Source organism: Haemaphysalis longicornis, unplaced genomic scaffold (assembly GCF_048455015.1).
Source record: "Haemaphysalis longicornis isolate Haplotype H1 unplaced genomic scaffold, Haemaphysalis longicornis Haplotype H1 scaffold_2, whole genome shotgun sequence".
NCBI classification, from domain to species: Eukaryota; Metazoa; Arthropoda; class Arachnida; order Ixodida; family Ixodidae; genus Haemaphysalis; species Haemaphysalis longicornis.
The window spans coordinates 180295007-180311749 of record NW_027526295.1 but is presented as its reverse complement, the minus strand read 5'-3'; the positions used below and the strand labels follow the sequence as shown (position 1 = coordinate 180311749).

The 16743-nt window shown below is 48.2% G+C and overlaps 1 protein-coding gene across 1 annotated transcript; it reads left to right on the top strand.

The window, feature by feature from the left end:
• Positions 1-218: 218 nt before the first annotated feature.
• On the top strand, positions 219-16461 carry LOC144169587 (putative serine carboxypeptidase CPVL). Its single transcript, XM_077698827.1, has 5 exons — positions 219-360; positions 430-535; positions 6707-6923; positions 7981-8311; positions 14820-16461. Exons 2-5 carry the CDS (start codon positions 450-452, stop codon positions 15617-15619), a joined length of 1434 nt encoding a protein of 477 aa, XP_077554953.1. The 5' UTR covers positions 219-360; positions 430-449; the 3' UTR covers positions 15620-16461.
• Positions 16462-16743: the final 282 nt, after the last annotated feature.

Here is a 16743-nt window from a genome sequence, read left to right as displayed (position 1 = left end):
GGTAAGGCTACAACAATATCGATCATTAATGGATCAATTAATAATAAATGAGTTCATTAATTGGTCCTACAAATGCTGCCGCATTTGAAGCACCAAGTTTTAATTACCTTACGTCGAATGTGGGGCGAGAAATCACTTCGGGAGGCCTTCCCACTCGAGAGCGGTCGACTCTAATCGGAACTCGAAACGAGCTCACGTGCTGACCACCGATTGCTTCAGTGCGTACGCGTAGGGCTCGTATTTCTGCTCCCGTGGGCTACAGTTATCGAGCGATAAGAACAAGAGGCAGACAGGAACCGCCTCAACAGCGTGGCTGCCATTTCGAGCGAGAGCGTCACATTGGCTGCGAAACTCGTTACTGTGAGTAGCAAGGAAATAGTCTTGCAAAGGTTGGATCGACTTGCGCACTGTTCTTTGTTTTGTAAACAGTGTCCCTCCGGAAGACAGAAATGAGGACTGTCTTCGTGGTGCTCGCAGCGCTCTGCACAGCTGCCCATGGTTGGTTCGGCTCCCCTATGCGTAGGTTGTACAATGGGTATGTAGCCGGAATTTTTTCGTTTTGTAGCAGTGTGATCAATGCAGTTACTATTTTAAGAAAGACGGCGTTAAAAGCGTTTCGGTCTTCTATATTGCCGCAGCAAATAACTATGGGTACAGAGTGCGTCATATGGCTACTTGGCCATGCTCGATTGTAAGACTTGGAAGTGTCCAGCCTACCGCAAGTGCCCACGATCATATCGCCATCTATTGGATGCCTTCCCTAACCAGTTCGGTTGCCGTAGGCACTTCTCAGTTGTCAAGCAAGCTAGAAATAAACTAGAAATATTCTGACTTAGGAAAAGATATATACCTATATACACGTCGAACTCTGTAAGCCTGGAAGACCGTAGCAATTATATAATGCAGGGTGCGTTGTCTTTTAAGGGCGAAGCCCCTTAGGGGCTGGTGCTGTTAACGTCTCCTGTCGTCGTCGTCGTCGTAATCGTCGTCTCATGCAGTCACGGTGCTAAAACGCCGGGACACTCGTTTACGCCTCGTGCTAGAACGCTTCGTAAGACGTGCTAAAGAAGAACCGGTACACCCGCTTACGCATCGCGCTGAGACGCTTCGTAACCCGCACTAAAAAAACAAACACTCTTTTGCGCCTCGCGCTAGAGAGCTTCGTGCTTCAAAAACAAGAGAATTTTACAGCAAAGCTGTTTACCTGCACCTCCCAACGGTTTCGTATCCGTTGGCAAAAACGCCAAGGCGCCAAGAATACACTCATACACTGCATGCTTCGCCCGTACCTAGGCTTCACGTTAGTGGAGATGGCCCGGGATTTTTTTTCTCTCAGAACTAAGCTTCGATAATTTTTTTAAAATACGCAGATATGTTAAGAGAAGAGTGGGTGGTGTCGTACTCCGTCACTCGTCATAGCCGTGTACAAATGTACAATCCTGTTATACGGAGGATAAATGTAAATAACGTTCTAGGCTGATTGGGTTTGTAAGAGGGCCCAAAGGCGGACGATGCAAAAAAAAAAAAAGTGAGGTTGGCCTAATAATGAGTTTGTAATCAAGCACTGTGGAATCTCGACGATAACAAGTGGCTGAAAAAAACGGAATTGATATCAGGGTAACGTGCATGGTTATAAGGTTCGAAATGGCCTCGGCGTTTGTACAGCTGTTTTATTCGATTTAATTCGCGGTGTTCCTGCACACTATAGCGTTTTACCTATTTTCGTACGCTTTTCATTTAAATAAGACCAAGCGGTATGCCCTTACGTGACAAATTTGCCCGCGAGAATAGCCCTCACAGGCCCACCGAAACCTAAGCGCACGACTTACTGCGATCGCCACAGCGTACTATGAGGTGGCATATGAATTTTAGAGTTTTGTGTTTTTAGACCCACTTTCACTGATGTAAGCAATAAATTTGACCACCACAGGGACATCTGAAGCTTGAATGTTCTCTTCTTAATGGCTTGCAGGCGTTCGGCCCGTTCGAATACATCGGAAGGCGCTGGGGGGGCTTCCGGTTTCTTCGGCTGAACCCAAAGTAGTAGAAACGCGATAGCGTACAAGTGCCCCCAAAAGTAAGCGGAGCACGGGTTCGAGATTTTGAGAGGATCTCTCCGCCCTGAGCCTAGCCAGCAACCTCTAAGTAACTTATCAAGAAAGTCATTCTGGAATAAAATCGGGCCGCACAAATTCTATTTATTCTGGCAGCAGCATAACATAGAAATTATTCTAGTTTCACGAATCCGTGCTCCGTTTACTTTTGGGGGGCACCTGTACGTTTCCATAGCTGGCAAGCTATGATATTTCAATAAGTGCCGATAGATGTCCCCACCTTAATGTACTACCACTGGCTATATGACCCATATATTGAAGCGGGCCGGCTTCGAAATGCCATCGTGCGAAACATTCATGGGTTCAGCATGTATGGAAGGCTGCGGCGTTGCTCGGGTTGTCCATTTTAAAGCGAAAGCTTTCTTAGTGGGACCGATGGCGTCCTGACAAAAAAACTAATGGATTTCTGGATTTCCCCATAGACCGGTTTGTCGATCGAAAAGCTCTGGTAAGATCTCTGGACAGACGGCGCATGTATGGAACCGGGCTTACATTGTGTCAGAACGGGTGCTCGAAAATCACGAAAGAGGAACGGTTTTAGATAAGACAATACGCCCATCGATCGTAAAGAACAAGTACAATAGCATAGCTTTATCTCGTGCACCACGTATCGCTATACTTTAAGATTGTTCGTAGACGCGTTTACTTAGTGCGTGAGAAATAGCTGCATGAGTTCGTTATTCGTTTACGATTTGGGTCCTTGATAGTGCGACGATCGATTGGACGCACTTTCAGCGGAGGTTGGATGCGCTTTTAACGAAGGTTTTGAATCACTTTCGAGGCAGTTTTGTTGTCAAAAAAGCTTTCACGCTTTTCTCAACTTTCTTTAGGAAGGAATGGTAAGTTATTTAGCGCACATAGAAAAGAAATAGCGCACATAGATCATTGCGCATGCGCGTTTCTGGTGATCGGCGTTTTCGGATTATGTCTTCGACTGCAGAGAATCTCATAGCGCTTCTGCGGCCCCGTTTGGTTGGTATTGTAGAACTGCACGCCCACGAGCGAAAAGTTGCTCAGCCCCGTAGAGACACATCACGATTGATGCCATCATCTATGCCAACAGGTGACATTCGCGCGCACTAACCGAAACATCTTGCGCCGAAATGGAGTTCGAGCAGAAGCTTTATTAATGGGGTATAATGTAATTACGATTTCTGTGTGTTCTTCATCACCAACATACACCTGAATGAACCACGCCTGCGTATAGGGTACCAATCTAGATTAACAACGACGAAAATTGCATGATTTTAATTTGGTCTGCACAGTCACATTGCGCAACGCAAAATCGTCCACTGTATAATGTCAGCGCAAACTAATTTTTTGACCCGCATTGTACACAAGGGTTTCGTCTTTGTCGATACTTCACCGGATTGATCGCAGTGATTGATCATGTGGGTGCGTTGCGGGTGAGCCACACCCATGGGTGCTTTTAAAGAGTATTTATAGCTCTAGCAGACCAGTACGTCATGAATAATTATAACTGTCATGATCACAAAAACTTGTGCACCGTGTATCAGCAGTGCGTCCATTGAACGTGATCATCAAAAAAAAAAAAGCCGAGATCACTAAAAATGTGACTATGGAGCTTATATTTCCGCATGTACTTCTCGAGTTCAGTAAACAGCTAAAAATTGTTGTAGTCTCTCCCACGTCCTTCTCTACTAGCGCTACCTTGAGTTCTCATTCGGAGTTTTTAAATTAGCGCCATTTTCGGCAGTCAGATGAGACCTCCGAACGTTGAACTGAAACGTTTCATGCCCGTTGCTATGCTAGACTATTTCTTGTAGCATAATCAGAACGTAAAATCACAAAAAGCAATAGTTCACATTATTGTTGTAGAAGCATGGCCATTTTCCACCAGATAACAGCAGCAGATAGAATAAGAAAACTCATTCCCTTATACTCAAACTATATTCTGAATACACGCGCCACTGTCATTTTAAAGAACCGCCGATATACGACATTTTCCAAATAGCGACGTTTCATGTGTAAAGCGACTGTGAATTAAGCACGCCATCTTGCAACGCAGACCCTGCCCCAAGGTATTATTGCAATGCGAACTTAATATACAGAAAATTTCGGTGAAAAAAATCGTCATTCATGCAAAGGCATTAGGTGCCCGATTGTACGAAAACCCGGAGTTAACTTAAATAGGTGGATCGGTCGCCAATAGTCGATGCTCGATGATCCGATGAAACGACGAGTCACTGGCTCGTTGGCCGACGGCACATAGCCGACGACGGTCTACTCCAAGTAAACTCAAAAGGTACATTATGTACACTTTATTGACACTACGTATTTACAACTCATGGCTCCTGATCGCAAACAAGAGGTCGCGCAAGGCCCGCGTCGAGCGGGCGCCACTCTCCGCCCCCTGGCTCTGTTCTTTCCCCAAAAACCTCTAACTCCTCGGTTTTACCCACAAAACCCCGCCCACAAAAGGGACGTCACAATTTGAGAGTGAGATGGCTGATTAATTAGCCCACACTAGGCCACTGGTTGGCTACCGTGACAAACAAAGCTAGGTGGTTCAAAATAGTCACGTGACCCACCTCACTCACTCTCATACAGGAGCCCAAAGGTATTCCGCAAACCACAAATATAAAAGAAATGAAAACCAACCAACTAAAAGCAGACAACGCCGGAAATCGGCTCTCGGGCGCCACGTCTTAAAGGGGCCCTAAATAGACTTCCGAAGGTCGCCATTTCAATCGCGCAATCGCTAGAGTACCCCTTCACGACAACGTATACCAAATATTACACCTCTGCGTAAAGCAGGGGCCACACAAACACGAAAAAAAGATTTCACTTTCTCTCCTGGCTCACCAACCATACCTTGCTGCCACACTGCTGCGCTCTGACGCAGTTCTTTCCGGCTCTGACGCGCCTCTATGACGCACGAGACATTGCCCAGTACGGCGGCGCGAACGCGAACCACAGCGACAGCGCTCACCGTGCAACCGGAATCTGGTGAGCGGAGCATGCGCGTCGAGTGCTAAAAAAAAAAAAAAGCGCGCGCAGGGCTTAGCGCAGCCAATGACTGCACGTACATCAAGGAGGGTGAGGGATTGCCCTGTTTCTCTCGGTGGTCTTGCGCCGGGTCGATGACGTCGTGGCTTCCACAGTGCTTCGGAGGAGCTACTAGAGGAGGAGAGCCTTAGGCCTTATGGGTGGCCCCTTTTAATGAGCGATAACTCGGCTAACACTCAACGCATTTAAACAATTTTGCGGGATGACGTTCCTTGGATAGTACTCCAGTGACTGCGCATGCAAAATCGCAACATTCGGCAGCCTATTTAGGGCCCCTTTAAAGTATTGTCATACCGTGCACGCCTATGTTTGTGTTCCGCCCCGCCAGAATTCCCTTCCTTTGTAGACACGTGGAGCGCCTAACGAAGCCTGGTCGCCTACCTATTGACCCATCCCAGCCGCCGAGTCGCCAGGTTCAGACGTGTGACGAACTGAAACTTCGCCCAGTAACTTTGAGCAGTGCAACTATCACAGACAGAACGTCTGGTGACCTCTTCCTATGTTTGACCCAAGTTTTGACCCCTTGACCGACCTTCAGCTCCCGTCCGCTTCGGGGATTCTCGTGGCGGTAATGACGGTCGTTAAAACGTCAACTGTTCCCCTCTGCCGGCTTCTCAAACGAACACAAGGAAATTCCCCTTCGAAAGCTTACATCCCTTTCACCTATTATGGAGTAACCGACGCGTTTGTATGCGTCGTCTCCAGGCCCGCTCGTCGGGTGGACACAAAAGCGCGGCGAATAATAAAAGCCTCCGCGGTTTCTCCTTACGCCCCTCACGCCAAAGTCCGCTCTGTCGGCGTGAAAACAAACACCACAAAAGTAAACACTGTACGTAACGAACGATATCTAGCTGCCGAGTGGTTTGAATTTATAAGTGAGGGGCCCTTAACACCCGGCAATGTCGTTGTGGTACAAAAAACAATGTCGTTGTCGTGCGGCCGCAGCTGTAAAGAGTGTAACGCACATAGATAAATATCAAAATTTCTGCCAAAGTTCGTGTGCGGATTAAACAAGATAAAGTAAGTCAACCAGAATTTAAAAAATGGGCACATTGGAAGCTATCGTTATGGAAGACGTGTCTCAGGGTAGGAGCCGGATATGTTACCACCACGGTACATCAGCGCGTTTGCAGCGGTGAACAGGACTTAGCCTAGTGCTTGCGGCGCTGACTTCATATCGCGTGGCAAGTGCAAGTGACGGCACGTGAGGAGAACAGGTGCTCCCCCGCCACGGAGAATGCTAATTCTAAGGAAGTAGTCGCATGAAAATATAGCGAACTGTTCCCGACATCCTCAATATGCTTGCAGCGCGCGTGTAAGTGTGATCGATCTTACATTGTCAACGGAAGCGGCACGCATTCCCACACGTAGGCAGTCTGAAGTGTCTTTCTGAATGTTTATTTCTTCTGTCAATTTTATTTGTTGGGAGAGAGAGACAAAAATTTATTGTACTGGTGAGCAGGAGGATGTTCTTAGGGCCTCCACCTAGTGAGAGGCATCTTTGTTCTAAGATGCCCTGGCCATACTCTTTTTGCCCGTGAAGGAACGAAAGTGTCATGCAGGCCGGACGACGTCCGTGCTGGAGCGCGGCGGCTGGGTGACGTGGGGGAGCCCCTGTTCCTGACGCCGCTCATCGAGAGCGGCCAGCTGGACAGGGCGCGCCAGTTGAGCCGCGTCGGCTCCCTGGGGGACGTGCCGGACTTCCCCGGCTACTCAGGATTCCTCACCGTCAACAAGGAGTACGACAGCAACCTCTTCTTCTGGTTCTTCCCCGCTAAGGTACGAGAACGATGAACACACGCGGGTGCACTAGTTAGTGGCATACTTATCTGGCCGATCTGTGGAATAGTATTTTTTACTTGCTTCACCGCCTCCGTTCCCGTGAGATATCGCTGATTCAGCGCGATCCAGCTGGGCATCGCTGGTCTGCTGCAACTCCATATTGACCACCGATATCCGCTCCTAGACTTACAATATGCACCACTTAAACATAGGTGTATAACGTGCGGCTCTTGGCGAATTGTCGAAGGCACAAACTCAACTTTTGGAGTAAATGCGCTTTTCCTCGGGACGAATCTATTTCTGTGTACTTCTTTTTCGTCCGCGTCGCTAGTAAAATGCAGAATATATATTTCATTCCCGAGAGACCGCACTTACAGAGCTGTGTTTAATGCGTGCAACGTCACAATACAACAACTGCTCAGCTAAACCCGCCTCGAGCTTCGATCTCCTGGTCCTCCCACTTCTCTGGTCAATGGTTGCCAGGGTTTTTTTTGCTAAAGCCACTGCGCGTGCCGGGGACGCTCGGCGATCGCCGCAATGCACCCGCTCACGAGCGCTCGGCATTTTCTCGCTCCTCGGGGTTTTCGCCAGAAGGAGTAAACATTTATTGAACTGGATGAGTTCCTTTGTGGGAGGTCTCCTTCGCCCAGAAAGCCTTGGTCCTTGGCTTCCCGGCGGGCCCTATCCACCAGTACTTGCTTGTCTTGAGGGCGTGAGCTGGCAGCTGGTCTTCCCACATCTCCAGGATGGAGTTTGGTAGGAGAAGTTACTGATGGTGATCGCCAGTTTTCGTTTTTTTTTTTTCTCGACCCACTGCTCGAGCCGGAAACGCTCGGCGGTCGCCGCGAGTCACGCCCTCACGAGCGCTCGGCCTTTTTTTGGTATTTGTAACGCGTTACGCGCCACACATTACGGACAGCTACAACAGCTCCCTGTTCGTACCTTTCATATAAAATCTAAGTTACTCCAATACAAGTCACAAATTGTATCCCAACGGCTAAAGAAAGCATAACGCAACTTCAACTCGTCTTTCGGTTTCTGTATGTGCATGCAGGAGAGTCCGGAGACGGCCCCTGTCGTTCTCTGGCTGCAAGGCGGGCCCGGCGGTTCCTCGCTGTTCGGCCTCTTCGTGGAACACGGGCCGTACCGGGTGGCCGAAGGCGGCGTGCCGCAGCTTCGCGACACCACGTGGGCGCAGCGCTACTCGATGCTGTACATCGACAACCCGGTGGGCGCGGGCTTCAGCTTCACGCGGGACGACCGCGGCTACGCCCGCAACGAGACCGACGTCGGCAGGGACCTGCTAGAGGCCCTCCAGCAGTTCTTCACGCTCTTCCACGAGTACGCCGGGAACGATTTCTACGCCTCGGGAGAGTCCTACGCTGGTGAGTATGCTGACTGGAATGATGAAAACTGTGCTTGGGGCGGTCGGTGCTTTTTTATGATAAGGTAAAAGGTGCCGTAAATAATTGATCAGGCTTGTTGGTAATGAGTAAGTATAACTGGTAAGTTCAGGGCACTCCACTGAAGAGTAGGTCACCGAGTTAAATAGTCAGTAAAATAGACGGGTTAATTGGCGTCCCGTTCTGTCTATGTTACTAGGGATAAAATAGTTATAGTAGCCGAGGACTTCTATAGATATCTGTACAGTAGCCGCGACATCCAGGGTAATGCCGAACTAGAAAGTAGTTCAGAGGATGTAGACATCCCACCAGTAACGATAGAAGTTAAGAGGGCTTTGGAAGAAATGCGACAGGGCAAAGGACCTTCTGAGGATCAGATAACAGCAGACCTCTTGAAGGATGGCGGGCAAATTGTAATAGCAAAACGGGAAAACCTGTATACGCAATGCCTAATGACCGCAATGGTACCGGAATCATGGAAGAACGAGAGCGTCATCCTAATGCATAAGAAAGGTGACATGAAGGACTTGAAAAATTACAGGCCGGTCAGCTTACGGTCAGTCGTCTACAAGGTACTTACCAAGGTAATCGCTAACAGAATGTCTGCCACCTCAGATTTCAGGCAACCTAAAGAACAAGCAGGGGTTCGTAAAGGCAATTCAACAATGGACCATATTCACGCGATCAATCAGGTGATAGAGAAGTGCGCAGGATATACCGAACCCCTATCCTTCACATATCATCAGAAAGCATTTGACTCGGTCGAAACCTCAGCAGTCATGCAGGCATTATGGAGCCAGGGGTGGATGAGCATTATGTAAGAATACTAGAGGATATCTACAATGGGTCCACAGCTACCATCATCCTCCATAAGGAGAGCAGTAAAATACCTATTGGTGGTGAGCTCGACCACGGGCGGCGCTGCGAAGCGCGCCTCCGTGACGTCAGCTTAGGGATCCTCGCATATGTCGTCTGCTTCACTCGGGCTCGCTTTCCCCGCTATTTCTTTGCGCTCAGTTGACGTCTGATGCTTGTGCGCACCAGATTTTGCGAGTGCGCAACTTTTTATCATAACAACAGACTTAAAATCACATAAACTAGCTCAGGGCGTGAGTTTAAGTATACTTTTGGATACCGCTACGGAAGAAACATTGCCGGCGTCACCCCGTTCCTTGCGAAGCCGGTCCTATGCGGAGCGGGAAGAGTCGGAGCTAGGCGTCAGCTTCTGTATTGAGCAATCTTTCTAACAAAGAAAACAGCCAGGTGCTAGTAACCGACAGCAACGAAAATACAAGACCAAAACAAATTCCAGGCCTTTGGGGCTGTCGGCTTTGGCAGAAGGCATTGCGATTCCCGGTAATCATATGTAAGGTAGAACAGTTTTTGCAACCTTGCCGAACGCTCGAAAGTGTTGCATCACATCACTTTACGTTGTCATGGCTTTAAAGTATGCCGACATGCGCTATGGCACGCAAAAAATGTAAATTGAGTTCCAAATAACCTTCTGTAAGTACAGGCGTGTGCTGGCTTTATACCAGGTTTCCAACCAATATGGAGGTTCATTGATCAAAACAAGTCACGTCTACGGTAAAGATGCAGTGACACTATGCTTGTTCAGACCTGGGGGGCTATTTTTTTACATTTCCTGCAGCCATATCTTCCCAATATTCAGATATGCGTTATAGGAAAACTGCACTCAAGAGAATATGGAAGATGAGGAGGAGGAGGAGGGGGAAACTTTAATTTTAAAATCGAGCTGATTAGTGGGCTGGGTCATCAGTCCAGGACAAGAGAGTAAGAGTAATCCTCTTCAATCCATCGGACGTCATCCCGAGTAGACCACGATTTATTTTTTACACCTGGAAGCGTTGGAAAACGATAAAGAGCTGCTAGGAAATATTTATCGGTTTCGATTGCAGTAATATATGCACGTATGCTATTTATTGTGTTTGTTAGCGTGTATATCAAGCCTTCAACACCGTAATCATGTCATAATTGGTCGGGTTGAGAGTCAGTTCGTTGTGATAACGATGGTTACGAGAGAAATTCAGAGCACAAAAGCTGCCTTCGAGTACTCTGGACAACGTTGCCTGGGGCGCGATCGCAGTGGCGTAGCACAAACCTTCTCTTTGTATTTGCATGTGAATACGCAACGCACGCTGCGGATGTGCATCTTCTTGCACGCATTCATAACGGAATCCAATTTGTGAAAAAGGGAATGTATGCCATACAGCCTTAAGAAAATATACACACAATATTCGCGAGCCTACCAAACATTCCCAAACGTGCTAATAAGACATTTGTGATGGTGCAGAAAAACTAGTACGTTGGGAACAGAAGAAAAAAAAACATTTATCTGATACTAGTCAACAACAATGAAAGAAATAGAAGACGGCCGTTTTATTTCCTGCTGTGCGATGCACGTATATACGGAGGGACCCGCCGCTGGGCGCATAGCATTAGACTCTTGAGTCTTCATAAGAGCATCTCAAAAACAATTCAGGGAAGCCTATGCATTTCGAACACTTATCGAAGAGCTCTGAGCGCTGAACCCCGCGAATAAGCAAGGAAGGACGAGTTATAAACGATATTCTGGCCGAGGCTCTCAAGAAGGTTGTTCTCTCTCTCTTCAAGTGTTGCAAACTTGTGGGGGATACAGACTGAAGTTATTCAGATGTGTCAGAAGCTGGCAAAAATAACTGGATTACTAGAAACACGCTTTTTGATGCCCTAAAGCATCAAAGCGGGCGATTTATAGCGCAGGCACTGCTGCCCCTCACAAGCGGAGTGTAGCAGACGACAGCGGCCCGAGTCCCTAAGCTGACGTCAGAGCCAGGGGGCGCCACTCAAACATCTCATCGCCAATAAGGAAGGGCGTCAGACAAGGAGACACAATCTCTCCAATGTTATTCACAGCATGTTTACGAGAGGTATTCAGAACATTGGATTGGGAACATGTGAGAGTAAGATTTAATGGAGAATACTCCAGTAACTTCAGATTTTCTGATGACGTTGCCTAGCTAAGTAATTCGGGGGACGAATTGCAAAGCATGCTTTCCGCACTGGACAAACAGAGTAGAACCGTGGGCCTGAAAATTAATATGCAGAAAAATTAATGATCAATAACCTCAGGACAGCACAGCGGTCTGAGATAAGTGGCGAGGCAGTGAAAGTGTTAAGCGAATATATCTACTTAGGCCAAGTTGTGACCCCGGATCCCAACCACGAGGCAGAGATAATTAGAAGGATAAGAATGGGGTGGAGTGCATACGGCAGACATTCTCAGATAATGAATTGCAGCCTACCATTGTCCCTGAAGAAGAAAGTGTATGACAGCTGCATCTTACCGACGCTTACCTACGGGACAGAAACGTGAAGGCTCACTATTATTTTATTTTTATTTACATAATACTGCAGAGCAAGTAAATGGTCCAAGCAGGGCGGAGTAACATCAACTCAGAACTCGCTTGGAGACATACGAAATAGACAGGCCAAGGTAAAATTTAAATTTCCGTACAGGCATAACAGGGTTTCCAATCCAAATAAAACTAGAAAACGGGGTAATCAAGTACAACTTAGAGAATAGTCGCTAAAATCCCAAACGTCAGTAATTAAAAGTTTCTAAAATGTTCGTGTAGGGCTTTCGTGAAATTTACGCTAAAAATGATTTCGGGCAATTTGTTCCAGTCGTCTACCGTGCGTGGAAAGTATGATAACTTAAAAGTATTTTTTCGAGAAAAGTGTGGGGATAAACCATGGCTATGTGTGTCATGTTTTGCTCGTGGCTAACGGACTAATGAATGGAGTGGGTGATAATCCAGTCTTACACTTAATTAGATGTTCTAGAAAAGCTATGCGGGCAATTTGGCGCCTAGTGTGTAGAGGTTAGATTTGGTTCAGTGCCATGATACATGGAATCAGTTCTTTTATATTTATTGTAAATAAAACGAAGAGCCCTCCTCTGAACCTTCTCCAATTCGTTAATGTGTTGTTCGTGTGCGGGTTCAACTTAAATTGAAGACGACTCAGCGAGCAATTGAACGGAAGGTGATAGGTGTAACTTTGAGGGACAAGAAGAGAGTGGAATGGGTCAGGGAACAAACGCGCGTTAAGGACATATCAGTAGAGATTAAGAAGAAAATACGGGCGTGGGCAGGGCATGTAATGCGAAGGCAAGATAACCGTTGGTCATTAAGGGTGGCGCAGTAGAACCCTAGAGAAGGCAAGCGTGGCAGTAGGCGGCAGAAATTTAGGTGGGCGGATGAGATCAAGAAGTTTGTGGGGATCAGTTGGTTGCAGTTAGCATACGACCGGGGTAATTGGAGATCTATGGGAGAGGCCTTTGTCCTGTATTGGGCGTAGACAGGCTGATGATGATGAAAATAGACGGTGGTGGCACATGCTGTCAACTCAGGCCCACCCACAGCAGTGGTATAGCGAGTGCTGTCGAATATGAAACTATGAGTGGGGTACAACATTTGAGGCGTTCGTTTCTCTGCTTCGTATAAAAAGGCGGTGCACAAAAGCTACACCTGAACTCCGATCGTAGAATGAATTATTACGTTGAACACAGGCACCGGAAAACGAGGATGAAGTAACTTTATTTGGCCCAGAGAAAAAGCCTAGTCAGGGCCGGTGTGCTACAGACGTTGGCGAGTATGCCTTGTCTTCGGCCCTCTGGGCGGTCTACTGCTGGATGTCAGGGTCCACGCTAATCTTTCCTAATCTGGCATCGAGGCTGCTCGGGCGCCAGAGTAACAAACAAATATTGTGATCCTAGTGAAATTATGAACTAAGAGCCGGAAGTTACAAATGTGTTAGTATCGTCGATTGACGCGTGGGCAGTCATGGTCACCGCGGGATGCACAAAGCTCGCATGCTGCTCTCCTATAAGTTTGCTGTGTCTAAGTTCGCTATACCGACGCTTAGCGGTTTGGTATACCGTGCGACAAGCAATCGTAACCCACAAGCGCAGTTGAAACCGTCAGAATGCAGCCCATGTAACATAGTTTTATAGCCCAAAACTATGTAGCAATAACAACAACAAGAAACGTGCAAGCATGCATGGGAGAAAGAGGGCGCAAACATTTATTTCTGAAAATTGGGGGAGAGGGTAAAGGAGGGGGTTGAGGAAAACCGGGGCGGCCATCCTATTCCTCCAGCGGGCCAGGTGCCATGGCCGCTGACCTACCCTTTGGACCAGTGCAGCCTATCCTTGAGCTGGCCGCTTCGCAGCACGCACTCCCACTGCTCGCAGGTTGCATGGGTGGAGGCTAGTAGGGCATTGCCATACCAAGTGGAGTGTTATGATGAGTTGCAGTGTTTGCAGTTTACGGAGTAGATGGTCGGAAAAGAATGGTGTAGATGTTAGGCGGCGCCAGATCCGTTCGTCCGCTATGGGAAGGGAGGGGTGAGGTGGTGGGTAGAGGCGGGACTGGTGGCAGTGGCAGAGAATGTCGGCGTGGGGGCGGGGTGGTAAAGGTTGGAAGGTATGAGTGTCTGGGGTTGGTGGATGGTTCATCCCCTCCGGGAATACCAGGTAGGTTAAGGCGCGGGCAGTGGCGTGAGCCACCTCATTCCCGGGAAGAGACGAATGCCCTGGGATCCATACGAGACGGATGTCCGGTAGTGTGGGTCATTGGGTGAGGATGGAAAGGGAGAGGTTGGTGATATGACCTATGGAGTAGCAAAGGCAGGCGGATTGTGAATCAGTGAGGATGGCGATGTGCGAAGAAGATGTGTGCAATGGTGAGCGCGATGGCAGCCTCATCTATATACTATAGTGTCAATAAATGTGGTGGGTATGGTGGATGTAGTGGTGCATGGTGCTACCTGTTGAGTGTACGATTGCAATGGCGTGTGCAGGATATGTGCTGTATGGGGCGACGTCTGTGTAGTAGGCGGTGGGGTCTGTGTTGTAACGTTTAAGTAGTCGTCGTGTGCGGTGTGTGCGGCGCCCCTTGTTGTAGATGGGATGCATGTGATTTGTTATTGCGAGTACTTGTATGGCAGCCCGGGTTTTTGGCCGGGAGGGTCGGGGGGGGGGGGGGGTGCAGTAGGCTTTGGGAGGGTGGTTGGAGTGGTCACAGAGGCGGGTTAGGAGGTGGCGTGGAGGCAGCCTGTAGCCGTTTGCATTGACTTGTAAGGTGTGCTTTAATATACTTTTGTACGGTACTACATATGCCCAGCCGGAGAAGGCGTTCCGTCGAAAGGAATCTGCATTGCATGCATATACTTTTACTGTGCTAGAGTTATGGGAGAAGAACATCTGCATGTGGGGAAAGGAATTGACTTCCGCTTTATTTTACATACGTACTTTATCTCCGTATTCTATGGTTAGTACTTATTCTACCACATTGGGTGTGCCCATGACATTACACACGGCACGCTTTGAGGTCATTTCGAATAAACCCTTACCGTACCAACTCCGCAACCACTGCATTTTAACTTTCCCTGCTTACCGAACCCATCCGCACTTTCGCTTTTTCAGGCAAATACGTGCCCGCCATCGCGCACGCTATCGACACGGCCGTCTCCCCGAGGGTCAGTATCAACCTGCGGGGCATCGCCATCGGTGACGGAATGATCGACCCGGAGACGATGTTCGACTACGCTGACTTCCTCTACCAGATCGGTCTGGTGGACCGCAGACAAGCCGACTACATTCGATCAAAGACAGCGGAGGCTGTTGCAGACATCCAGCAGGGCCGGTACCTGGAAGCGTTCCTCATCTTCGATGAACTGTTAAACGGAGACATGACGTCGACGCCCTCTTACTTCAAGAACGTCACTGGCCTGGACTTCTATTATAACTTCATGCTGTCCAGTCAGCCCGAGTGCTTTGGCTATTATCACGCGTTTGTGGACTCCCCCAGTGTTCGCAAAGCGATTCATGTAGGAAACCTGACTTTCAACAACGGCGACGCAACGGAGAACCACCTAAAAGAAGACATAATGCAGTCAGTGAAGCCCTGGCTCGCGGCTCTAATGGACAAGGATAAGTACAAAGTGCTCATATACAGCGGTCAGCTGGACATTATCATCGCGTACCCGTTGACGGACAACTTCCTCTCCAGCATGCAATGGTCCGGCGCTGAGGCATTCGACAAGGCACCGCGCAAGATATGGGAGAGGCCAGACGGTAAAGGAGTGGCCGGCTACGTAAGGACTGTGGGCAACTTTACCCAAGTCCTTGTTAGGGACGCCGGGCACATTCTGCCCTATGACCAGCCCGAGGTGGCCTTGGACCTTATCACACGATTCATTGATGGGAAACCCTTTAGTCGGTGACACTCTAATATCGTACAAGTGATGCGCCTGGAGTTGCTATGTGGTATTGTGACACAAAGGGCGAAGTTTCCGCGCAGGGCGGGAGGGTGGTTTGTGCGTGGGGGTATTGGTCAGCGGGCTACACTAGTGACGATGGCGAGCCTTGCCTATATCCTTGCTACTTTATAACCTTGTTTCATTGGAACGAACAGAAAACCACGCAAGTCGACCGATAGCAGTGCAATAAAGTTGTTTATCACTTCTTTCGGGGGATGTTGCAAAGTCGACCATCGGAAGCGCCATTTAATAAACGCCAACATTTTGGGGGAAGGGGGGGGGGGCATTGTTTATTGACCCAGACTCTGAACCTACCAACAAACATTTTACTCTTATTCTTTACGAAATGTGACAGCCGTGATATCTAGTCGCACGCTTGCAGTCATAGTCACACTAAACTCATGTGTATCCCCATGTTGAAGCAATGTATAGAGGCGGCGGTTGGACGCCCGGTTAATTCGATGTCATCAATCAACAGATTTTTTGAAATCGATGCGGTGGCTAACTGCGCATTCGTTTTTTCAAGACAGGCAAATTGCTGCTATCCTATTTTATGATTTGCTGGATATGGATATTCACCCTCCCGCTACACTCCTTTCCTTTTGGCTGTGAAAGGACATATTTTGCCCACGTAGGAAAAAAACCGAAATATTGTCCTGGTATGTGCTTGCTTAATTCCCCTAGAATGCCTTTGAAAGACGCATCTTCCGCGGCTCATGCCATGTAACACCCTTTCGTCTACTTCCTCCCACCCCACTCGTCACGCTCTTCCTATGATAAATAAAACGAAGGTTTGGTCGATTCAATTCGATTTTTCCGCATCCGCCCTGCTTGCCCGCCATCTGGCGGGAGCTTTTCTTTTTTTTTTTTTTTTTTTGAGCTTAGAGCAGGCTCAGCGGGCTTGAGTTCGAGAGTTTTTGGTTTATTGTCTGTCTTTATATCGCCTCTCTTCGACACCGTTCTTAGCGCGCTTATTCTTGCTTCCGTCATTCGCTATTGCCAAAAGCAATCTGATGTGCACACTCTTAATGAAAATAATGCTCGTACTTCTGGTAATGCACTTACATTTTGCTTCAAACTTGTCCAAG